The sequence below is a fragment of the Pezoporus wallicus genome, unplaced genomic scaffold, assembly GCF_028554395.1.
Source record: "Pezoporus wallicus isolate ANWC-B61680 ecotype Strahan unplaced genomic scaffold, APGP_CSIRO_Pwel_v1 contig_7243, whole genome shotgun sequence".
NCBI lineage: Eukaryota > Metazoa > Chordata > Aves > Psittaciformes > Psittacidae > Pezoporus > Pezoporus wallicus.
Genome location: NW_026641336.1, coordinates 368489 through 395514, shown reverse-complemented (window position 1 = coordinate 395514; position 27026 = coordinate 368489). Strand labels below are relative to the sequence as shown.

The 27026-nt window shown below is 40.0% G+C and overlaps 1 protein-coding gene across 4 annotated transcripts in view; it reads right to left on the bottom strand.

Annotated features, from left to right (window-relative positions):
* The window catches only part of SVEP1 (sushi, von Willebrand factor type A, EGF and pentraxin domain containing 1), a 131074-nt gene that overhangs the window by 84374 nt on the left and 19674 nt on the right, over positions 1–27026 (bottom strand). For all 4 annotated transcript variants that reach the window (XM_057423134.1, XM_057423136.1, XM_057423135.1 and 1 more), the window contains exon 3: positions 26390–26566. In XM_057423134.1, coding sequence (XP_057279117.1) covers positions 26390–26566 — 177 coding nt within the window. The remainder of the gene's footprint in view (positions 1–26389; positions 26567–27026) is intronic.

Genomic DNA, 27026 nt, shown 5'->3' with positions numbered 1-27026 from the left:
ACAGAACTCACAGATACTTGTGCTGAAAAACACACCTCCTGATGTAAAGTTCAGGAAATATTTTGAGAAGGCTATGTAACATTAACACTGAAATCCAGTCAAATAACTATCGTTTCATTGTTCTGCCTACAGTTTCTGGCTGTATCAGTCTTTTCTTTGGTAGACAGTGGACCAGCTCTGTTAGTTCTGTGAGTCAGGCGCTAAGATACTCTGATTCTGGTCTTACTAATGAAAGCAACTTCCTGCTTTCTAAGCACTGAAAAAAAAACCAACAAAACCCAGACCCAAACCCCACAAATAAACAAACAAAAATCAGAAGAAACCCCAGGCTCCTTTTTCCTCACCTGTCATTGGAGAATTGACTTTCATAAGCTATAATTTTAAGGATTTATACCCTAAAAAAAATCAACCCATATAAACAGAAGCATGTTCTTTTGAATAGCTTCCAGACGTATTTTCATTTGCTTTTCAGAAAAAATTGCCGTTTTATTTAAAAGGAGAAGTGGGCTTAAACAGGGAAAGTTCAGGTTAGATACAAGGAAGAAGTTCTTCACTGTGAGGGTAGTCAAGCACTGAAACAGGCTCCCCAAAGAAGTGGTGAATCATAGAATCATAGAACAGTTAGGTTGGAAAGGACCTTAATATCATCTAGTTCCAACCCCCCTGCCATGGGCAGGGACACCTCACACTAAACCATGGCACCCAAGGCTCTGTCCAACCTGGCCTTGAACACTGCCAGGGATGGAGCATTCACAACTTCTCTGGGCAACCCATTCCTCCAGTAAAGAGGAGGAACACCACCCTCACAGTAAAGAACTTCTTCCTTATAGCTAACCTGAACTTCCCCTGTTTAAGTTTGAACCCATTACCCCTTGTCCTATCACTACAGTCCCTAATAAAGGGTCCCTCCCCAGCATCTCTATAGCCCCCCTTCAGGTACTGGAAGGTTGCTATGAGGTCTCCATACAGCCTTCTCTTCTCCAGGCTGAACAGCCCCAACTTTCTCAGCCTGTCTTCATACGGGAGGTGCTCCAGTCCCCTGATCATCCTCATGGCCCTCCTCTGGGCTTGTTCCAACAGTTCCATGTCCTTTTTATGTTGAGGACACCAGAACTGCACACAATACTCCAAGTGAGGTCTTGCGAGAGCAGAGTAGAGGGAACCTCCTTCAACCTGCTGGCCACGCTCCTTTTGATGCAGCCCAGGATACAGTTGGCTTTCTGGCCTGCGAGCGCACACTGCTGGCTCATGTTAAGTTTCTCATCAACCAACATCGCTAAGTCCTTCTCTGTGGTGCTGCTCTGAATTTCTCCTCCACCCAGCCTGTAGCTGTGCCTGGGATTGCTCCGACCCAGGTGTAGGACCTTGCACTTGGCATGGTTAAACTTCATCAGGTTGGCATCAGCTAACCTCACAATTGTGTTGAGGTCCCTCTGGATGGCATTCCTTCCCTTCAACCACACAGCTTGGTGTCATCAGCAAAGTTGCTGAGGGCGCACTCAATCCCACTGTCCATGTCACCGACAAAGATGTTGAACAAGACCGGTCCCAACACTGATCCCTGAGGGACACCACTCGTTACTGGTCTCCAGCCGGACATTGAGCCATTGACCACAACTCTTTGTGTGTGGCCATCCAGCCAGTTCGTTATCCACTGAGTGGTCCATCCACCAAATTAATGTCTCTCCAATTTAGAGACAAGGATGTCGTGTGGGACAGTGTGGAACGCTTTACACAAGTCCAGGTAGATGACATCAACTGCTCTACCCCTGTCCATCAGTTCTGTAGCCCCATCATAGAAGGCCACCAAATTGGTCAGGCAGGATTTCCCCTTAGTGAAGCCATACTGGCTGTCACCAAGCACCTTGTTGTTTTTCATGTGGCTTAGCATGCCTTCCAGGAGAATCTACTCCAAGATTTTGACAGGCACAGAGGTGAGACTGACCAGTCTGTAGTTCCCTGGGTCATCCATTTTCACCTTCTTGAAAATGGAAGTTGTATTTCCCTTTTTCCAGTTTTTGGGAACTTCACCTGACTGCCATGATTTGTCAAATATGATAAACAGTGGCTTAGCAACTTCATTTGCCAGCTGCTTCAGGACCCACGGATGGATTTCATCAGGTCCCATGGACTTGTGCACATTCAGGTTCTTAAGATGGTCTCCTACAGTGGGCTTAAGGTCTTCATTCTCACTGTCCCTGTGTCTGCCTTCCAAGACTTGGGTGGTGTGGTCAGAGCATTTGTCAGTGAAGATCGAGGTAAAAAAGTCATTCAGAACCTCAGCCTTCTCCAAATCCTGTGTAGCCAGTTCTCCTGATAGCTTCTGGAGGGGGCCTACATTGTCCCTAGTCTGTCTTTTATTTGCAATGTACCTAATGAATCCCTTCCTGTTATCTTTAACATCCCTAGCCAAATTTAATTCTAACTGAGCCTTAGCTTTCCTAACCTGGTCCCTAGCTTCCTGGACAACATCCCTGTATTCTTCCCAGGCTGCCTGTCCTTGCTTCCACCTGTTATAAGCCTCTTTTTTCCCTCAAAGTTTCCTCAGGAGCTCCTTATCCAGCCAAGGAGGTCTTCCGGCCCTCCTGCTGCACTTCCTTCTAGTTGGGATGCAACACTCCTGAGTGTAGCAGGTGATCCTTGAATATCAACCAACAGCCTTGGGCCCCGCTGCCCTCTAGGGCTATATCCCATGGAACCTTACTAAGCAGGCTCCTGAAGAGGCCAAAGTCTGCTCTCATGAAGTCCAGGGCATGAGCTTGCTGCACGCTCTTCTCACTGTCCTGAGCATCTCGAATTTGACCATCTCATGATCGCTACAACCAGAGCTGCCCTGGAGAGTCATATTTCCAATCAGCCTTTCCCTGTTGGTGAGCACAAGGTCAAGCATGGCACCTCTCCTTGTTGGCTCCTCTACTGCAGAAGGAAGTTGTCTTCCACACAACAGAGGAACCTCCTGGATTGCTTGTGCCAGGCCATACTGTTCCTTCAACAGATATCAGGGTGGTTGAAGTCCCCTGTGAGGACAACGGCCTGCGAGTGTGAGGCTGTTCCTATTTGTCTATAGAGTGCTTAATCCACAGAGTCCTCTTGATCAGGCGCTCAGTGCTCTATTCTTGGCAGTGTTCAAGGCCAGGTTGGACAGAGCCTGGGGTGACATGGTCTAGGGTGAGGTGTCCCTGCCCATGGCAGGGGGCTTGGAACTAGATGATCTTAAGTCCTTTCCAACCCAAACCATTCTATGATTCTATGATTCTATAATTTTAAAGAAAGCAGCCAAGTGCCTGGCAGTTAAGAGGCGATTTTGGGTGCTGTAATTTTGCTTCACAAATCTGTATTTTCAACACACTTTTAAAAAGAAAATGGAAATACCTAAGCAGTGAAGGATGTAAGTACAAATCAAAGCATTTCAGGTAGAATAATCCAATCGGAATTACAGCTGGGAATTTTTCATTTTTGTTTTTGGACTTTATGTCCTGGGTTCAGCAGTAGCAGTCGTTTTTCTCCTTCTTAGTAGCTGGTGCAGTGCTGTGTTTTTGACTTTCAGCCTGGGAACAGTGCTGATAACACCAGGGTTTTAGTTGCTGCTCAGTAATGTTTAGTCTGATCAAGGACTTTCTGAGTCTCATGTTCTGCCAGGGAGGAGGGGAAGCTGGGAGGAAGCAGAGACAGGACACGTGACCCAAACTAGCCAAAGGGGTATTCCATACCACAGCACATCATACCCAGTATATAAACTGGGGGGAGCTACCCGGAAGGCCCAGATCACCGCTTGGGTCAGGCTGGGTATTGGTTGGCTGGTGGTAAGTGGTTGTATTCTCTCCCCTTGTTATTTCCCTTATCATTATTATTATTGGTCATGGCACTAGTGGTTTGTGTTATACCTTAGTTACTGGACTGTTCTTATCTCAATACATGGGAGTTACATTCTTTCAATTCTCCTCCCCATCCCTCTGGGAGCAGGGGGAGTAAAAAGTGGGGGGAGTGGGCAAGCTGCTGAGTCGTTCTGAGTTACTGGCTGGGCTTAAACCATGACACTTTCAGAAAAGCATTTGCAAAAAAGTATCACTTCCCTATAGTTCACCCACTCTTTCCATCCAAGGCATTCCTCTTGGAGTGCTACCCCTTCTTTACTGTATTTTGCGCAAAAAATCCCTCACTTACATCTCTCTGAAATGCTCGCTCATGCTTCTGATGATTCCCTCCAAACCGGCTACATATCAGAGGTATTACTCTGAAATTTCTGAAACACTTCCCTTTGGTACTTTGTGGAAGCCGTGTTAAAAATAATCAGCATCCAATTCAGTATTCAGGTAAAAGTGGTGAAGTGCATCAAAAAGGATACAGGAAAGAGAGCAAGTTAAGCACCACATGGGACATACTGTATGACAAAGCTGCTGTCCATGTGCCATCAAACAAAAATTAGTCTCTTCTGTTCCACGTGTGGCCTATAAAATGACATCTAAATGGAGTATTTCATTAAAAAACACCAGCAAAACAACTTTCTCTCTTGTAACTTCACCTTACATTCAGAAGCAGCAGCTTTTTTTTTTGTTTTGTTTGAGAACTGTAGGATAAAAATAATCACCCATTCTGTGACATGGGCATTTTTAACACCAAACCCAGTAATTTTCTTAGGGCTTTAATCAGCCTGGCTTTGACAAAAATGGGTCATTCTGAAATGACACAATTTACTCTTTGCAGTGAAGCAGCAGGAGGTAACACTGTTAAAATGGTTATTAATGTTTCTACTGGGAAAGACAACTTCCCCAAGTGTCCTGATACTTTTTGTATGCTTCAAATGCTTCCCAGTGCCTTTCTAAAAAGTTGAACTACATTCTACCTTGCATTTTTATGTAGAGTTTTCTCCAAGCTTGAGTTCCTGAACTGCTCATTGACCTCTCCCCTAGATGTATTCAGCTACGAAAACTCCATGTAAGCTATATTCAAAAATTCCACAAGGTAACACTTGGTTAAAAAGTGTGTGAGATCACACAGCCTGTCCTGTGATGCCAAGAGATGGCTTAAGTGAGCATAAGCATACTGTAGCATACTGTACAGCATCACAACTGTAGAGGTCAGTCTCATCACAATTTAGGTTACAACCGTTCGAAATCAACTGTTTAAGAGCAGAGCTTTGCCCATCTGTTGTAGACTGGATTTGTCCACACCTGACCCAGCTAGGCTGCAGACCCATATCCTCCCATTCCAGACAACACTGCAGCACAGCCCAAGTCAGAACTGCAGACTTGCATTTCAGAGGGAAGAAAGAACTTAAAGGACAAGCACATCTGAAGAGCCCATATGGCCCTATCCGTGACTGATCATACAGGTGTCTCTCTGGCACCTCTTCTGAGAATCAAGCAGTGCCAGATTTTCCTTGCATTCTAGTCACCAGTCTGCACTCACTGACATGCTCCCTATACCCATAGAAACTGACTGCATGCAGAGATAATCTTCTGCAGCGCTAATCTGTTCAAACAATTTTTTTTTCCTGCAAGGATTGCTTCCCCTTGCCATGATGGTAGAAAAAGGCTTAAAACAGTGTGTGAATGAGCTCCAGTGTAAATAAGCATCAATCTGGCACTGTCAAGAATGACAAAAAAAGTAAGAATTTTTAAATAGGGGAATAGTTTTAATAGTATCAGCCTTTAAGCAGAGAGGACACTTACGTGCACATATGCATGTAGGATTTTCTCAGCAGCAGATTTAACTGTTGCCTATACATGAACCATGTTGCTCTTTGCCCAGATGCAAGGAGCAAGCAAATGCTTTTTTTTTTTTTTTTTATAGTATAATTCTCCTCTTGAGACCAGAACCTGAAATACTGAGTTACACCAGAGGATTACCTCTTTGATACAAGAATGAAAGGGTATCTGGAAGCAGGGATTAGTGTGCTAATTCAAACAAGCACATGCCCCAAACTCCCCAGGCACAGAAAGATGGATCACATTAAAGCTGTCATCAACAACTTGCTTTCAGAAAATGGTTGACATGCACCAACAGCTCACATTCAGATTCTATTGTCCATGATAATGACAATAAAATAACCATCTGATCAGAAATGAGAATGAAATAACACATGCTTACTTCAGCATGCTTCCTGCAATTTCCTCCTTGGTTATGCTCGTCGAAGTTATACACTAACTGAAAAAATGTATGAAAATTCAGAATGTCTCTTCTGTGTTTGAACATGACAGGATTTAACGACTTTTTAGGCCACCAATGCAACACACTTTCTTACTATTGCATCTATCAACAAAAAAAAAAAGTTGTGCATGGAAAAGAAATCGCTAAAGAGGAAACATAAGACAAGCCTGCTAGAAACAAAGACCTACAGGGTAGGCATAAAAACATTTCAGTCAGTGCATATGTATCGATAGCATAACTGTATATCAACACATTGTCTGAAGCTGAACACTGGACATGGGAAGTTAGAAAAGTCCACAAAAAAAAATCAAACTACATACTTTCAAATGCAGTAGGAATTCTTCTGCTCTTTGTGCTTACAATCATGGTAAATTTGCTATTTTAATTTTCAAGCAAGAAGAATTTAACGTTGTAAAAGTGACAACATAAACCATGTTATATGTCAGAGATTCACCAAATACTTAGCACATATCATCCAGTTTGACTTTTTTAAACTAAAAAAACTACATATACTAAAGCCAGTGGCAAAGTTAAGCCAACTGGTATTGCACCCACATGATGGCATAAAGACTCCATCTGGATTTAAACAGGTAGAGATCATGTGTCAAAGGATTCTACTCTGTAACACAGGATCACCAATCTTACTCTGACCGTAAAAGTAAAAAATTTAAGGATAAACAATTCTGGCTTAAAAATGTAAATCTTACAATCCTGGGAGAGCAGGCAAGCTCAATTTCCTCTACAACTACACTAGTGTATCTAGTCACCAAAATGTAATTATTCTTCATTTATCCCAGTGTAAGACAGATGGGAGTCAAACTGCATATATTTCAAAGATTAATTTGAGGGATTTTGTGTTTTCTTTAATGCATAATTTCTCCCACTAACTACATTTACAAAGTAATCCGTGGCATGAGCTGCTTTTTCCACACTTCATATTAATGAAAGATCCGATTAATGGTTTATCTTTTGCAGGATATGGCAGGAATCAGCTAGGCAATATCCTGCTTCCTCCTGCATCAGCCTGAGCTCTATTCATACATCACTATTGTGATGGTTGTAGTCTCTAATTCTCATTTTTCCTCATGTGGGTAAAGCCTAAATGAAATTATACCTTGATGCAAATCACAAATACATAAATATTCTTTGTAACTCGATCCCTAACTTCTAAATGTGGAATACCTAGTTTTCCATTTAATCAAACTGGTTATATGCTACTGTAATTACTTTTTATAACACTAATTAGGTGGAAACACATTCAGTGTCAAATCTGTTCCAAAATCAGAATATACCATGAATACCTGTTCTTATTTTGGTTTGCTGGTTTCTACTAAAAATGATGCAACCTGTAAGTCATGGAATCTCTAAACAATGATCACTGGATGTTTGTATTCAATTCATTTTCCTCTTCCTCATTTTTTTTTGTTACTGAAGATACATGGACAGGAGATTTTTTGGTTATGTGGATCTTTCACCTGGCATGTGTGGTCTTGTACTTTTACTGATTTGTTGGAAGCTTTGTGAAAGATCCAGTGTGTGTGCCTAGAATTACTTTGAATTATAGTCCACACCAAAACCTCAAATTCAACTCGTAATTATGCCCTTGGAAGAAAACTACAGCCTGAAGGTGTGGGGGTCTCTCTTCCACTGTTTTACTTCATCTAAGATTACTGTGTCTTTGCAACAGCAAAAAAAAATCCAAACCAAACCAAAACATGACAAACTATGACAATCAGAAAATATTTCTAATATTAGAAATGTATTATTTCTGACCTTTGTGTCTGTGAATCAAGAGCTGTGGCAGCTGTATTTGCCACCAGTAATATTTTAAATTTGCCACAATGAGTGGGCCTGAACATAAAGCTTATTTGTTTTACTAAATAGAAGCAAAACACTTCATGAGAAAGGACACACAAAGAAGTTATACTGCATTATCTTGTGCTGCATCTTTCTACCCTGCCTCTATCCGCATCTCTCACTGTTGTTGTTTAACAGCAACCAGCAAATAAAGTACACACACGCTCTCACTCTCCTCCCTGCTCCCTGGTGGAACAGAAAGGAGAATTGTAAAACAGTAAAACCTATGGGCTGAGTTGAAAACAGCTTAATAATTGAAATAAAGTGTTGTTTTTTTGTTTTTAAAAAAAGTTGAAACAGGAAGAGGAATAAAACCCAATGAACACAAGTGATGCACAATACAGTTGCTCACCACCTGCTAAACCATACACAGCTCAACCCAAGCAGCAATCTTGGCCTTCTGAGTTACTCCCCCCAGTTTACATATGGGGCATGACGTGCTGTGGTATGGAATACCCTTTTGGCTAGTTTGGGTCAGGTGTCCTGTCTCTGCTTCCTCCCGTCTTCTTGTGCACTTCCTCACTGGCAGAGGATGTGCCCCAAGATTCTGTATTATTCAAGTCTGTTCTACTAAACCAAACAATTAACCAGGGTTGTGGGTTTCTGTCCTGTATTTACAAGCCAAAAATTGCTCTACTTAGACAGCAAAAAAAACCCTACTACAGCTGCTGAACTGTACCTCACTGTACCTGCACATGAAGATCTTTAAGCCTGCTTCTCAAAGACTTCCCACACCCTGGATCTCTACTGTAAAGGCTGTCTTCAGAAGTTACAGCTTTTGTTGTCAAATTTAAGTTATCTGGGAAAGTGGTGGCTTGTGGGTTTTTTTTTTTTTTTTTTTAATCTCCTATATGGTAGGTTTGTCAAAAGAGGCACTTTGTGCCCATGAAATGCCTTTGGAAAGCTAAGAAGAAAATATCTAAACCTTTGGCAGATACTGTAATCCACCTTTTTACAGTCTGCAACATGTATGGCGCCATAAAAAAAACATGAGCTAGAAGCATGTTACGATTACAAAAAATATGCAAGAGAGTGGCTTTATTTCAATATTTGACATGTATGACTCGTACAAAGACTGCAAAGGAAAACCCTGAGCTTGCCTTTAAGTGTAGGGATCAGGGAAGGATTTCTGCTAAGTCTCAGCATGTTCTCCAGCTCTTTAATATCTCCTGTTATCCCCAGTATGTGCACTGTATTAATTTCAGACGGCACTGAACCTGCTCATCCATCTGCTCTTTGTCAGTATTGCTTAAGCATCATTCTCACAGCAACATGATTAGCAGTTCAACAAGCTAGATGTCTTCTCTGTTCCTATTCAATGTCTTTTGCTTCAACTCTTGGGGAAAGCAGGTTGAAACAAGTCAGAAGTTTAGCTATTTCTATAAATAGTTATACACGACATGTAGGGGGAGGGGTCCATTCAAACCTTTAATTGAGTTTACAGACATCAAAACTGCAACATTCCACTACCAAGTAGGCTGCAGCATTTGGAATGACACTATTAGGTGATCTAGCTCTAGATCTCTGAGCACTTCAAAAAGTTATAACAAACCTACAACAGAAATAACTTATTCACAATTAAAATGTGAATTTTAGATCCCCTCCCATGGGGCAGAAGAACTGGAAATTTTTCTGGAAGGAGACGCAGTCCATCTCAGGAGACAGTCCATCTCAGTACCTCAAGCATTCACAGCGGGCAACAATCTGCCTGCTGAAGAATATAAGCCCAAGAGCTATCACAGCTTGTGAAAGTTACGATGCCTACACGGACTTTCTTCCACAGGGAGGTCTGGCCATGAGCCACAACTGTGCTGAGCGTCCTTTGGTAGGCATGGGGCCAGCACATTTAGAAATTATTACTGCAAAGCAATAATTTTGACTACAAAAATCCTCCTTGGTAATAGCAGCAGTACTGAGAATATAAAGAAAATTCATTTATGCCTAGCTTTAAACCTTTTTTAAAAAAGCACCTATTATACATTAAAAGCATGGTGAGTGCCTTAAACGGATTCATATACAGAACTTTTTAAAGTATTTAAAATGTTTTACAATCATAAAGACTACTGTATATACTTTTACAGAGGACAACTTCTCTCTGTCTCAAAGCATGTGGCTTACTCAGGAATAAAAAATGGAAATCCTGATTCCATGTACTGTATAACTTAATAGGGTGCCTTTCCATGTTTCATTCAAGTTAAAAGTTCACAAGATGCATCCTGACAACTTGTGCAATTTGTATACATAGAAATGGCATTGAACTGAAGCTCTTTTGGTTTAAGTATCAGCAACATTTTAGATCGTGTTTACAGGTTTGCTATTTGCAGAGACATCACATCTACTCTTGGTAATGCATTTGGAAGGCATGCCCAAAGCAAACATAAACATGCCTATTAGCAATGGGTATCAGCTCATGCCAACACTTTTGATTTTTAGAGCTTGGATACTGGTTTATGTTCTCATGCTCCTGCATATTTCTAAAATGTATAGTGCTAGAAGTATACAACAAATTCTGAAACTACGAAAAGGTCTTTCTGGAAAAATAACTTAGCTGGTTATATGAAGTTTGCTATGAAAATAGAGATTATTTATTAATTTATTTTCATGCAAGTGAAGGTTTTCTGTCCAAAACTTCATATGAAATCAGACTCTTACTTAAAAGGGGAAATAAAATCAACTCTGAAAATGCTTTGCTCAGAGCAGAACTACTATACAGCAGGCTTCTCTGGACATGGTCTTCACCACAATCACAGACACACATCCTCAGTAAACCTTGATCACTGCTGATGTGACAGCACATGCTACTCTAAGCAGCATTGTTCAAAGTGCCCTCGATATCTGCATAGCTTCCTGCTATTTTAATACATAAACACTGAAAAGGAGCATCACCATCCTGCCCTATTTGACATTTTAATACTAGCGGTAAAATTAAATTTTTGCTTTTACAAAACTGTAAAAAAACACAGGCAGGCTGATGTAAAGTAATTCCATTAAAAACAACTCCAGCATTTTGTGTAGGTTTTGTGCTATGTATAGATGAGCAAATACCTGTTTCAGAGATCTAGTACCTGTGTCATCTGCAGGCACTGGAAGCCCAAGTTTTCTCTAGGCTTGGCACAATTATCACACCATGCATGAAATTACTCTTCTTTTCAGCTGACAGAAAAGGTTCTCCATCATGAAGGAAAAAGAAGGACTGAGAAAAGGAACATTTGCAGTGTGGGATTCAGATCACATGTTATGAGCAAAGTCACTCCATACTTTTTCTTACTTTTTCATTAGTCCTCATTGTACCAACAAATCCACCGATCCATCACCTCCCTAACAGGATGGACTAACAAGCTGGTATTAGAAGCCCAAAGGGCCAAAATTATCCCTAGATCAAATACCAAGTCGTGGCAGTTAGACACATCATTAGAGTAAAAGAGCTCCATCTGGGCTGCACAGTAAGCTGCTCAATTAACTTCTTCATGAGTTAGAGGCACAAAACAGAAAGCAAGAAACAGTCCTCCTTTATCTACAACTGGAAAAGGCAACTACGTGGAAAGAGGAAAGTCTGAGCTGGAACTGAGGAAAAAAATATTTTCCATAACAAATCCTGATGTGCTACACCCAGAGGAAGCTGGACAGAAACAAGAATCTACTCCACTGCCTGTAACACTTGGGACATGCTGAAATCACCAAAATCAGACTGTTTACTCAGCAGAACCTCCACCTTCTTCCAGAAGCAGAGCGCAAAAGTCTCATGTTACATGGCTAACTCAACAGATCACCTTCCTCAAAGGCACTTTAACCTAAAATAAGGGATTGGGGTTTGGAAGTGTGTACCCCAACCTTCACAATACTGATAGGTTTCTGCAGTGAAAAGCAGGCCTTGTGGTTCAAGATCCATTTACATTGTGTTCACCTACTCAGCAACTTGAACACAGTTTTATCTTCAGTGATTCTTGGGACTTAAGAGCGTAACTAAAAATGACTTTCTGTTCCAAGTATTCACTTGGAGCAAACTGGTTTTCTTAAGAGCAGAAAGTTGCATGAGGAACCCAAGAGGAATCAGAAACTGCACATCCTCAGATCTTCTCCTCTTCATTCAGGCAAAAATTGTGAATTTGCCCTCTGGCAAAATATTAACAGAACCTTGAATTGTGCTGAATTATTTAACTCTTTTAATGTGAAAAGCTCCCTTTCTGCTGTTGCCTCCAACACCCACTCCCAGCAGCTGTTGGAGCATACGATCACGAAAGAAAAAAAAAACCAAAAGAAAGATACCTATTTCGGTCTCCTTTTTCTGCAGATCAGAGTAGTTCCAGTTGCTGAATCACAGATGGGGAATGCAGCAAGTCAAAGCTATTATAAACAGGAAAGTGAAGCCATTTCTGCCAGACCCTCAATAAACTGTCACTACCGCATTAGGTGCCAAACTTGGCCTCTTTTCCACATCTCTTATTTTTATCATAAAGTATACTTTTCAACAACAGTGATTATACTCCTATTAAGCAACATTTCTGAGCACTGAAGATACAGCACATGACCGCGCAGATGGAGAACATATGTCACTATTTCCATGTTTATTTACTTAGCGGCCCAGAGTAGGAGTCAGACAGTTTTTAGTTAACTTAAGAGAGCTGAAGCACATGCAGTGGCTCAGGCCAGTAATCAGGCAACAAAAAGTGGTGGTTTTGCCAATTATTTTTTTACATATTGTGAAACCAACTCAGCTATTCCTGTGTAGAGTTCAGTAAATTGTTGTAATCTAGCTGTTACAGTTTCTGCTTCAGTCTTGAAATCACAACTGATACCCACGATTTACTGTGAAAAATGCTATAAATCCCATTTTCTATTCCTCTTGCAAAACTCTTATGGAAGCTGACATGATCTCCTGAATTCTTTTAAAATTATCTAAATATGTAGAGCAAAATAGAGTCTCATTATGGAAAGCAAGAGCACTGAGACAACTAGATTACTGTGCTCATTATCAACTGCTGCTTTCCCAAGAAACATTTGGAGAAGTGACTGCTTCTCACTTCATTTACCCAATTTTCCCTAGTCCTTCTCCCCTCATTTCTTTGCAAAATATAAAGGAAGTCCTTTGGACAGATCTGACTGTTGCTAAAGCAATGCCAGCTGCAAGCAAAGGGTCATCTTAGATTTGAGCTGAATCTAAGTAACTGTCAACAAAGTAAACTTTACTACTGCATTAGAGATGGTAAAAAAGATTAAAGGTAAAAAACCCCAAACCGTTACAGTACCACAACCAAACACACAGTCCTCAGTCTAGCAAAGCTTCCTTCTGTGAAGAAACTGCACTGAAACATTTCTGAAGAACACTTCTGCATTCTCCACAAAACAGCACTAATGTGTTCTCCATCCCTTAGCCACTCTGTGAAGACCAGACATTCAGCAACACAGGATTTTCCCACTAAGTGGGAATCACTTGCTAGTGATTCATGTTCAAAAGGCTCCTTCTTGCTATCATAATTGAGCAAACATATGCTAAAGTAGCAACTTGTAACATCCAAAGGCTTTACTGAAGGGCAGGTATAGTAAAAGAGAATGAAATAGCCTGCTGCTGCTGGCAAAAATGGAGCAAGATAACACCAGAGTAAGATTCTTTCTCGAACTGTCAGGTACTCAGCCTCTCTGCCCACCAAAGCGAACTGTGCTCTGTCCCCCACTTCTTTATCCTCAGCTTCAAGGGAATTTTTTTGACCTTGATGAAACAGAGTCACTTGTTCTTCTCCTAAAGGGCAGCAAAATCCTTTGCACGTTTTGGGAGGAAAAAAGTCTGCCATGTTTCCGGTCCTGCCCTCTTGTCTAAATGCATGCCGTTTTTTTGATCTCTTCTGCCATAAACATGGCCATGTATACCCACAGAGATGGAGAATAAGGAAGGAACATTCTTAATTGCAACCTTAAGCAAAATAAATATATAATTTTTTAAAAAAGTAAGTAGCAATAATGATTACATCACTCCTTAAGGGACCTAAAACTTATGATTATTAAACCACCAAAATTTAGCTAGAAAATGTATTCTGAAACAGCACTTGATTACAATTAGGTTACGTTCACAAGATAATTGATGCTAAGAATATCCCAGTTTTTCCTGAGCTGGAGGCAAATTCTTGCCTGATTTCTTCCACTTTTGCAGACTGTGAACCATTGAGAGACGCAAGCGACAAATGCCAAACGACCTCTCTGACATCGGAATGTATCAGGCACTACACTTTCTATTTCAGTGTAGGAAGCCTACCAAAAACTGACCTTAAAAGTAGTGAGAATCAATCAGTCTCTAACATCACTGGGTGTAAGCGGCGAGGAGAAGCAGACAGGCCAACCCAATAGGGGTGATAAGCAACTTCTACTTTATTTGTGACGCAGTTCACACATATATAGGAGTGGTATTCAGCCACTCCTTCTTGGCACAACAGTATTGGTTAGCCCCCACAGCTTCCTCCACATTCTCCTCCCAGGTCCGGTCTCCGGCTACCTGTGGGGGCCACCCCCTGCCTTGCTTGCACAGTCCTCCAGAACTCTATGGTCCTGCTCTTAGAGTCATTCTGCAACAACTGGGAGTGAAATTTAAGACATTACAGACAACTTTGTGAAGCATCTCATTCACAGACCTTGTACTTGTCTGTGCTTTTGCCTTGAGGTAAAATCCAGACAAGTAACAGCTGTAATGCATCACCTGCATCTTGGGGGATAGGTAAGTAAAAAGAAGTGGGGAAACAAGAAGACAATAAGGGGCTTCCCAGATGTTTTTAAAGTGCAAGTTGCCTTTCTGCCTGTGACACAGTGAAAAGGGCCCAGACAGCTACTGAAAAACTGCGACACCTAGGCTAGGAGAGCTGTTATTATGGATGAGGACTGACAAGGAGCGTTGCTCCTAAGTAGTGGAAAAGGTACTCATGAACCCCCAGCTACTGGTACATTAAAGCGATACTGGCAGAGGGTGCCTGTGTGTCTGAGCCAGGTCTTTCTCTGTCCATTTTTTTATGATCACATTACTTCTGTTCTCATGGGTTTGGACTGTGGGCACAAAGTGAGCTACTGGTCTGCCTAAAAAAGACATACATGAATACAGCCATACATGCTGAAATCAAGTCACTAGTGAAGAATCCTTGCCTCTGTGTACTCCTGTGCCACAACCTAACAACCACTCTTGCACTGCCACTGGGACAGTTCCGTGAAGTGTTTTTGGCTAACTGTGAAAAATATGGCTGTTCACCGAATGCCATGTTTTAAAAAATGGTGTTGTATTTTGTAAGGTATTGTGTTTTGAATTTCCATTCAGAAATAAAAGAGAGCAAATTTTATATATGTGTGTTACTCCTCTACAATTCACAAAGACATAGAAATTGAAGGGATTTCCAACTGACTGCACATTTGATCCTTACTATGTTGGGGCAAAGGCTTAGACTCTGAAAAGTGGGGAATTGGGTATTTGCATTTCAGGTGATATTCTTTGACAAGCTGACAACAGAAATAGGGCTAGAGGATCAGAGCATATTTAGGTAACAAACTAATGTATGTCACAGAGGCACAAACTAATGCCTCTGTGACATACATAATAAGGGAAGTCCAAAAGAAACACCAGCTTAGCAGGTCTTCTGGTGTATAACCACAAGGTTTGCCAAGTTACTTGAAAGAGTCACTTCTGCAGCACTTCATATTCCTGCAGGCAAACTTGTCTTCCATACCTTCTGTCTTGAGACCTATGGCACCTCTGTGCCACAGATGCAAAAAAGATGCAGATTTAAACTAGTTAGCTGGAGTACTTCTACACTGGCCTGGACTCTCAAAGTGAGCACACACGCTGTTGCTGCTGTTAGATGCATTGGGCTTGTCTCCTATAATGCTAAAGTTAAAGTAGCAGGATTCAACAGACTGCTGCTCCCAGGCCTATGGAGGCTTCACATGATGCTCTGAGGACAGCAGATGGACAAAGCACGAAATTAGGGAAAGGGAGAGAAAACACAGGAACAGGTCAACATTTTCATTCAAAACGCCAGGGAACAGACATTAAACTCAGAATATAAATATGCCTTTAAATTAATGTGACTTAGAGTATTCTCAGCCTGTGTAGATGTAGGTGTTTCTGTGTTTCACAAGAAACCTGATGTTTCCTGTGTCTATGTCTATCTAGTTTTTAACACCACCTATGTATATGTCTAGATAACAGTTTTTCTGGGGGAACTCGGAACATAGCAAGCACTTTTCTGCCATAAAAGCTGAGCTAAAGGGCAGCCTGACAATAGTAATAGAAATGTTTCACTCTGGGCTATTTTGCGAAGCCCTAACCAACAAATGGGCTGGAATTAATAGCAATAATCTGTGAAATCAATGCCAAGCAGCATTAGCAGCCACAGTGTAGGAAAGCTCTTGTACTTTATCTTCTGACATCCTTGTCTGAGAAACAAACTACGTGCTACAAGGAGATGGAAACACTGTATGGCTATTTACTACGGCATTCACAAGGGTACATCTTTTAAACTTTTTGGGCCAAAAATCTACCTTTTTTTTTTAGCTATCACCAGAATGTTTCTTTAGCTCTCACAAAAAAAACCCACAAAACAACAACAACAACAAAACAACAAACCACCCAGCAGATTTGCCTCCTGGTCAAAAGAAGGAGCCAGATATTGGGTTCTTGCAATAAGGTGCAGCTCTGTGTAAAATCAGTACAGCTGTACACACCTACACAGATGGCTATTTTGCCATTCTTCTATGCTTTACACTAAAGAAAAACTGCCACTTAGTGCTTAATTTTATTGGGTTTTGTTTCAAACCTGTCATGCCCATACTATAACTAAATGATGTAACTACAATTAGACTATTTGATTAACTACATTACAGACTCTTCTATAAAATTAATCTTTCCCAACTCCAACCTCCCCGCTACCCCAGGTCCATTCATTCTTCCCTTTCTCGTGGAGAAACTTCATATTTAATAAATTTCAGCCTAGGGAGGAAAATTCAACTCCTCAAACTACCTTCAGATGTCAGCTCTACTAAAACATCTGCATTGGAAATGTGAGTTGCTGGCCTGGCTTTATTTTGCATGGTAACAAATTAAACCCTAGGGTTTTGGCCTGAAGAGGTTCCCATTTCTGTGCTGAGTCCTGATTTCTGTTTTCATCAAAACACCAGCAAAACCAGGAGAAACCAATTTCCTGTTTGATGGAACTGATCTGTGGTGCTGCTTTTTCATTCCCAAGGGACACAGCCACACTCCACGATGCAGGCAGCACTGTTTCTGGGTGAGAAGGTTGAGCCATCTATAGTAGGTTTTAGAGTGACAGAAGAAAACAAGGCTGCTGTCAAGACAGCAGACCAAACTGCTCCCATCCCTTCTGGCTGTTGAGTATCTGGCAGATAGATTAAGATCATCATAAAGTGTCTGCAAACTATTTGCCCTAATTCTGCTCCAAGATGAGTGGGCTTTTGCCCCCTCCTCATCATGGTGTTTTTTCCAGCATATTCTTCTTGCTGCTCACTGCCTTTTCTGGAGTGATACTAGAGTCTGAAGTACTTCTGGACCCCAGTGGCTGAAGAAACAGAGAATGTGCACAGCAGGAGGAATTGAGGAGCATAGCTGCAGAGGACTGAGGGAAAGGGCTTCTTCCCTGGAAGAGATTGTGAAATGATCTGAAGAACCTGCCAGATGATTTTCCACAGAGAAGTCAGCTGGACAGGACTGGAAAGGAGAGGCAACAGAAAAGCCATCTCATCCCTTCTCACTACTGTCTTTACTCTTTTATGATGGTAGCAGCCAAATGGACAGAATGTAGTGGAAGGCACATCTATATTGCTTCTCAGATAAATATCCCTTGAAAGACTTTGTTCAGGTCAAAATCTGCAAATGTATGACTTACCTAACTGTATGTTACAACATGATGAGCTTTGTGCACCTTTGCTTCTGTATCTCCCTTTCAGTAAACCCAAGGTAACTACGAGATGACCATCTCTGAACACATGCAAAGTGATGCAAACTGCGTTTTATATAAAATACTTGCTTCAGATTGGAAGAGATGTAGATAATTTGTCTAAAATGTCGAAAAGAAAAGTACTCATTCTTACAGAGAACACAATCTGCAGTATTCACTGGACTGGGTAGAGTGAATATCACAGCATAAGGATTTTAAAAAATAAAATGAAAATATTCCTACACTCTGTTCAACTGGAAACTGATTCTGAGTGCCAAGAGTCAAATTTGTTTGACTAAGTTACAAACACACCATTACAATCCATCAAAACCCAAACACAGTCACAGTGACTGCCAGATTTAATCACATTAAGAGCACTATGCTCCAGTCTAGTTAAATGAATCAACTTTGACAATTTGTGGGAGCAATTTAAGGATGCTAGGAGTCCCGATAACTGCACAACCTCATAGGCACAGGCTCTAAGGCTAAACCTGAGTTAACTGTAGCATGAATTACATCCTGGAAATGACTTTCATACTTGAAAGTGATGCTTTGGAGCCTTAAAGAGCCACTAAAGATAAAACAGTTAATTAAGCTCCAAGTCTTTTAACCTCTCTTACAATTTTTGTAATTAAAACTCTTTGCTGAATACTCCCATCTTATTTTATCACTGATGCACCCTTTCAAGAATTGTAGTTTTTTCCTCTCTAAGACAAGAGCTGCTCACAGAATGGGAAGATGCCTGTTTTTAATTTGTGAAACTGGCAGAAGTTCAGGAATAATAAGTGTGCACATGTGTCCACGAAAACATCCTGGCTATGTGTTTCTGAAAAGGTAGTAAAGGCAAGATGACACCATGTAATCCATAGGGGTAAACAAAGAATGTTAGAGTAAAAACTGTTTCATTAAGGGATTCAATGGACAGACAATTATTCGAGTAAGTGCCTGGTATGATGAAAGTCCCAATCCTGAAAATTATTCTCAAATCTGCAAGACCAGTCAAAGGCTTATCAAAAGCCTATGCTAAAATGGTATGAGCCTTAATTGTGACTTAATTAAGACTGTGCCAACTGGCTGACGAGTGTTTCAGGCAGCTAAGGAAGACATGTTCAGCACAAAGTTTGTAAACCACCACTTCACCAGGGACTGCACAGCTGGAAGAGGAAGTTTTCAAAGCATAAAAATCTCAATGAACTTAAGAGAGCCTGCTTTTTATTCTGTCTAGAGACTCAATGCAAAGCTCAGGCTTAACAGTAAAGGTTTTACAGTCATTTAACTAAAGGCTAAACCTAGCTGGTGCTGTATTTACAGTTGGAACCTTCTTCATAGTGGTGGCTGTATGCAATGGTTATACCATGACTAAAGGACAGCTTGGGTGCTCCAGAGAGAGCCTTAGTCTGATCAGCCTGGAGAGCTGGATGCTATTCCTATGTCTATTTTTATTCAGAGCACGGTTTCTGCTTCTCTCAAGCCCTCCAGATGGCTGATTTTTCTCCTTGAATTGCACATACGGGTGCTGGCTAGACAACCTTCATGACATTCTGAGGTGACCAGGACAAGTCACTTTCAAGACAAGGAAAAAAGGGTAACTTGTGCATCACGTTCCAACTTTTCATCAAATTTATTTCAGAAATAGCTCTATACTTAATAGAAAAGAAAGAGTCTGTTTTGGCACAGAAGCTTTTTTCTAAAGACTCAGATGATATCTAGCTGGAAAGGATGAGATGTTTTTCAATACTGCCTACAGTCATAGAAATACACCTCTGTTTCCTGGTCTGCACACGTAAAATTGAATGTGGGTTTTCACCTTCATTTTATAAGAGTTTCCTAGAAATGGTGCTGATATACACAGCAAACTTTTCTTTTGGTTAGTTTTAGGGTTTCCTTCCTCTGCTACAGTTCAGTTTTAAATGCAAAGGAAACAAGCTACATGGTACAGGGGTAGAAAAAAATCTATACCAAGGAAATGTCATTATCCGTATTAGCTATTGTGTTAATTTTTTTATTTTTCAACAGAAGATGTATGTAAATTGACACCTCAGGCCTGGAGAAGAGAGAAAAAACAGTCACTTACTTCCAAGGACTTGATCCAAACTCATTAATACCACTGAAAATACTCTTACTCACTTCAATGTGCTTATAAAAACTATAGCTATGACTAAAAAAACACCAGTAGCTGCACACCTCACTTATTTAGGTGAAAAAACTTGTTTCAAATCCACCAAAAAAAGCTCCTTCTTTACAACTTCGTGAGGAAAGACACTGGTTCAATGGTAAAACTTTCACATTACTGTGATGGCTTGGACAGGTCACTGTCTTAAGAGTTTTTTGGACAGGCTGAATCTTTAAAATTTCACTTTGGAAACAACGAGGTTTACATAATCTCAAACAAAACAGCAATCCCCTACCAAAACAAAGGAAAACCCCCAAGCAAGTCTGCACGATCTGTACCAGTCTGAGTTGTGAATACTTAGATCCCAAAATAAAGAAAATAAAATCCCAATTTCCACAGGGCTTTTTTCCTACTTATAATTATAAAACGTACACTTAAAAGAAAAAAATGTTTTGCTACTGTTTCCCTTCAAAGGCTTCACATGGGGAAAGCAGATCATAGAGGTTTTACAGTATCATAAGAAAAACTTCAGTAATTGACAAAATTTATGATCACTTCATACGGACTGTGCATTAGGAACCTTTTCGGTATCACTTTCTGGGTAGAAGGTCAGAAGGCTTCAAGGAGTAAACTCAGCAAAAGAAATTCCACTGCCAGAAATGCCCCATCTTCATAAAGCAGGTTGTACAGGTGGGAAACAAACTATTTTAGTGTCAGAAGCCATGTAAAATGCAAGCAAAACCATGGTAGTGACACACAAACTAACATTCACCTCTGGCAGACTGATTCCTACAAAAAAAAGAAACCATCCTGACATGAAGATTTTACTGAATTATGCTGAAAATGTATGCTTTTAGACTGCCAAACCAAAGAAATTTATCTCTATTTTTTTGCTCCACTTTGAAAAATCTTGCAGCATCCCAATCCTTCATTCACCCAGCCTTTGTTTTGCTTCCTATAGCAACAAGCAAGAGAATCCCTACCTGAATTTCCAAAAGCAAAGCAGGAAATAGTGTGCTTCGGGGACAAGTTTTTGAGATAGCAGATTTCAACGTAAAGAAACCTCTGCATGCTTCCAGATGTATTTATTTTCCACACAAAATAACTGTAAATGCCTTTTTCTTCACTCTTTATGCAAACAGCAATTATGAATGCTTTTGCATTATTTTTTTAAGTCATAAGAAAAGATTTTTTTTTAAATATAATTAACCTACTAAACTTCCATAGCCTTGTCTGTAGCACTTGCTTCCCATACAAACCTTCTTTATCCACTTGTCTTCCAGTACCTCCAGTGGAAAACCAGATCAATTTAAATTTCTCCTGTACTTACTCATCATATTATGATATCCTCACTAGAAAAACACTAATTTACATTTCTTCTGCACTTAACGGTCATGATGTTCTGCTCAAATTGTCACCCATAACAAATCAAATAAGATTTATAAGAAACAGAAAAAGTACACAGAATGACAGCAAGGAATGTTTTTGCCAGTATTAATTAGGCATCAATTCACTGTTGCTTAGTCATGGGTATTTTGCATTCTCCCTCTTGCTTTACATCCCTAATTTCTTATTTGCTCTTCTCCTTACGTGCCAGTGAGTCATTTTAACACAGTATACTCATAACAGAACCTTTGCATATTATCACTTACAAAAAGCCACTAAAGAGAGGCTGCAACAGAAGAAGCCTCCGCTTGGGAGAAGCATTATTTAAACAAATTACAAATAAAAAGGGTAAAATATACAAAGGAATCTCATCCCCCAAAGGGGTCACAGAATGGGGCCTATGATTAGAAAGGTGTTAGGCAAAAGGGGAAAATCACTAACAGGACTCTCCAGTCAAGCTCTTTGTCTTAACAATAGTTAAGTCCAACTGCAAGTCTCTCCAAATTGCTCAGGTTTTGTAAGCATTAATTAAGCATGTACATCCTAACTTCCTTGCTCAATTATAATCCAAGTTCTTCCAACGCATCCTTGTTTAGAAGTTTTATTTGCTTTCTTCTTTCTGGTAACCAAGACCTGCAGCTTTATGTGGCACAAGGTAAGACACTAGTAACCATTTTGCATTTTCCTCAAGGAGATTCTTCAATTGCCAGTTTTCTGTAGGCCTCAGAAGACTTCTTTCAGTGATAGCTATGGTAGAATTAAAGAGTATTTTTCTGATTTAGAACTTAAAAACAGAAGACAGAAGAGGAACCAAAACAAACTCCTGTCCAGTTTTAAGAGGTGGATTTAATAGATGAAAACATGAAATGGCACTGCCAGAACCATTACAAGCACTTGCTGAAGAGTACAGCCTATGTTATGATATGTGTTGTAAACTCTGGATGTCTTGGGGCTTAGAGGGATCTTGTAAATTTAGTTAAAATTTCTGCGTACAGTATGACAAATGTAGAATGGGTGCCGGAGCTTCATTAAGCCAGTAACTCGTAAAGGGTAGCTAAAGAAACACCTCTGAAAAGGAATATTAAGAAAGGGTGACTCAGCTTCCAGCATGATAGAAGCTCATATAAAAAGGAAGGGAGGAAAGACACAGGATGGCAGAAGAGATGTTTAGCTTTCTTCGACTAAGCCATAGGAATCACAGCTGGAATTAAGATTCTTCCTGTCTAACTAGAAAGCTATTAAACTCATGAACATCAGGTTTTGTTTCTCATTCTCATACAAACAATATTGAAAACCTCATGGAAAAAAATGCTCAGCTGAAAACTGGGTCCAAAATGCAAGAAACCACAAAATGTGAATCTTCCCTGCCTTGCTGGACCCAACATTACCTCGAAGTTTGAAATCTTTTCAGTAAATATGTTCTGAATTACAATTTGTTAAAAAAAGTAAAATTTTCACATGATTTGAGTTTTCATTTAAAAGCTCATTATAGATGTAATCCATGTGCTGTTCTGCAGGCAAAACTGTTGCTCTAGTGGCTGTGCAGATGATAACTGATATGCTGTATACTCCTAAATCAAAGCATAGGTAACCAAGTGAATGCTCATACATGTGGTGACATTCTACACTTCAATAATTATACCCAAGTAGTGGACCAAAAATAAACAAAAGAAGAAAGAGTTAGCATATACTAGAAGTATTTCATTTACTAGTTCTGCCCTGCCAGCTGCATATCATGGATACCTTGTGCTGCAAAAATGGGGTCCACATGTTAGATAAAAGAAACTAGTGGCTGTAAGACAAGTTTCCTGACCTCAGTAACGGTGGTGTTCCTTGGGAGGTACCTGATGAGATGAACATGGTGGGTATCATCCTTCGGTTGCATCATCATGAATCATCATCCAACCCAAGAGCCTATGCCAGGGGGGTTGGAACTGGATGATTCTTAAGGTTCCTTCCAACCCAAACCACTCTATGTTTATTTTTGCTGAATTCTGTATTTTTGTCTGGTCGTCTCTAGTTTGAAACGTAACATTTGCAATCAAGGAAAGGAAGGAGAAGAAAAAGTGAAGTGCTATTGAAAAGGAGGTGTTTATGTAGTCTTAATACTCTTAATACTTGTTCTACCTCTGTATTCCTCTTCCTCCCTTCCTTTCTCGCAATTGTCGCAGATGTCTCTGGCTGCATGAGGCTCCTAGTATGGGCCAAGAAGCTTTTGTTTGGTTTGCTTTTTAAAGTACGAGAACAGTCAGTCTGTTCTTCCTTCTGTGGCACATCATCAACATTACAAAGAACAGAAGGTGGACATTGAAGCCAATTTCTGCTTTTTGGCACAAAGCCTGTGGCTCCTATTTTGTTCTACAGAAGCTTTCTAGGGTGTCTCAGGTAATTAGGAAAGTAAAGAACTGTTACAATTTTTGCATAGTTATTCTGATACCTCACATTTAAAACCATAAACAACAGTAAAGTGGTATAATGTGTAGGAACATGAGCATACCAAAAATAACATCAGAAAATAACCAAATTAGTAACAAGAACAGATGTGCTGCAGAAGAATAGTCTCCCATCTTATAGAGAATGCTTTAAAAAAGCCTTACTGTATTAAGTAAACATAGGCTAGTAGAGTATCTGCAAGTTTAACCAATCAAAAGCTAAAAGGAGTCCAATTAAAATGTAAGTCCTGTTGCTGTAAACTTGCCAAAAGTCCTTCTCCACATTATACATTGAAGAAAAGTTAAGATGTGTTCCTAAGATTCCTTATGCTTTACAAATACACAGCTGTGCTCAGCTGGGAAACGTTAAAAAAAAGGTTGGAATCTTTTTCAGAATAAAAGATTCCAAAACATGCTGGTTTTCCTTTAAAGAACACGTTGCCTTTTGTTTCTGTCTGTCTTAAAGAAAAATACAATAGCTGAGCAGCAGACATATTTCAAAGAACAAGCTTGAGTTACTCACATCAACTTCTTCCTGAAATATATGTATATGCATCTTCAGTTATCTTCACATATGTACCAGATGGCTGCAATTATCAGCTTATTTGCAGTGTATTTAATACCAACCCCTTTTATTAGAAGCACCTGCTGATGATGTCAGAATGAAACCTTCCTCTGCATTTGCAAAGTACAATTTAAAAAATGGTACTTTATCCTTCTTAGTGAGACATGAAAGCTATGCTCACCCCATCAAAAGATCTTTTCATGTAGAAACGGTAACTCTAAAACGATTGCTATCTTTAGGAACAGCTTAAAACAACATTAAATGATACAAGCTACAGACACCAGCAGAAATGCTGTGTTTAATTTGTTCAATAGCTTACTAGTGCATTGGAGGTGGAATAGGTTACTAGTGCACTTGAAGGGGTAATAGGTTACTAGTGCACTTGAAGAGAAGGAAATTTACTTCAATTACAAAAGAAAAAAATTACTATGAAAATATTATTTTGTCTGAACCAAATTAGAATTACAACTGAAAATAAGCAAAATAGAAGCGGATCTTCATTCACTTAATTTAGCACATAAGGAAGCTGCACCCGCTCACATAAACCAGAATTTTGATCCAGTGTGCTGGTGCTGACATTAATTACATTCCTCTACTCACGTTGCACTGAAACGCCACTGAATTCCTGCTTACCTACTTACCTTAATACAAGACAAAGAAAAGATGCTCCAGAGGTACATGGGGAATTAAAGGTGATAATTGTCAGGAAGTATAATAGTACTGGTCAACTTCCCAACACAAACACTGGGGTATCTCTGATCCTGCTGTGGTGACAGACGTGACTTTTCCCTCATCATGTGCTTATCATGTCTGGATCCCTCAGTGTATCCTTATAATCCTCCCTGTACAGGCACACAGCCATCACAGTCTCCATTAAACCTTCTCCTGAAGTTCTTCAACTTCTAGTCACAAACTTGCCTGTGTCTGTTCTCTGAACAGAACTACCAAGTCTTACAATTTACATCAAGAGACTCTCTACATGTAATGAAAATGACATTTAAAAAAGCAGTATGGCCCTCACAAACAGCTATACAACCATGGTCTATATATCCACTGCAGTTAGTTCAGGTCTTATGAGGAAAAAACTCAAGAGATCTGTTACCTGTAGAATATAACTGAGAATGCACAAATACAAAAGGATGAATATAAATACTGTATTTTCCTTCTCATTGAGAAATACTTGATTTTAAGCACTCCTTTTGTCCAGCTCACATAACAAATTTAAGAGTTCAGATACACCCTAACAATTTGAAACTTCTGTTCTAGAGAAATCAACAGGGTTGGATAAAACCTGCATACCTTCTCTGACCATAAAGAGTTGTATATTGTTGCTATTTCAACTGTAGACTTTGAATTCATACTCATAACAGGACACATCCAAAAAGCAGTAACAACAACAATCTCAGCAAGATGTGATAACAAGTTTCTATTTAGTGACCCACAAGTCTTTTTCCTCCATAGTAACTGAAAGTCAACATGAGAGAATTAAAGAACATTTAGTTTACTGGAAGCTTCTCCAAGGATTTATCCTGCAAAGGTCCACACATTTAGCCCCTGTCCAAACAGGAAAGTTTATGAAAGTTCAAAAAGTGGTCAGCAAAATTCACAAAGGAAAAATTTACTAAGAGCATTTGAGTGCAAAAACACATTACCTCAGAATCAGTAAACTCTACTGACAAAACTGTTGGTGAGCTGTGTTTTAGGCTCTCACAGTTTTACTGTGTCAGAACATTTGCCTCTTTCCTGTGCATTTCTTTTGGCTACTGCTGGAGACAAGGTACAAGACAAGTTTGACTGCTAGAGCTATCCTATGTCTTCAGTCAGATAAGAGTTTTTCAACAGCCTCAAATGCATTCTTATCCAGGTTCATAGCCATAACCCAAAACAGCTTTTCACTCCCAACTAGATTAGCCATGAAATCAAGCCACAGAGAGAAACCCAAGCACTAAGACATGAGACTCACCTGTGCATTCATGTTGTAGTCCTTTCCCATAGTATCCTTTTTCACAGATGCACTCAAACTGGCCAGTGTGAGTGCCGCATTTACAGCTTGCCATGATGTCGCAGCAGTTTTCATTTGCCTCACAGAGATATGAACAGTGCGAGATATCTTCTTGGATATAGCTGCCAGAAGGCAGGTCTGAAACAATTTGTTTATCAATTATTTATAATCAATTTATTAAAAAAAAATCCAATCAAAAGTCCTCCCACAGCCTCACATTATGTTGTTAGTGAAACATTTCTTAATCACCTTAGATTCCAGCTCTAGCACTAGCAATGGCAACATGAAGCAGAGCCTTACTATATTCAAAATGTAAAGAAAAAAAAATTGGTGTTTCTATTCCTGTAAAATGCTCACTGAAATCCATGGTGCAAAGATCCTCAAACTTTCTCACCCAGCTTTGTTCTAGACTAACACTGCCAGAATGCAGTCTTACTCCCAAAAGAAGCTGCTGAGACAGCTTCTCCCAGCTTTGGTCAATGCCACCTTTGGTACCAGGAAAGCATTTGGTCATGCCATGTATAACCAGTAGGCCATTATTAAAAACCAAAACACTTTCCTTTGGCACATTCACATTAAACTTTACCTGGAACAAACA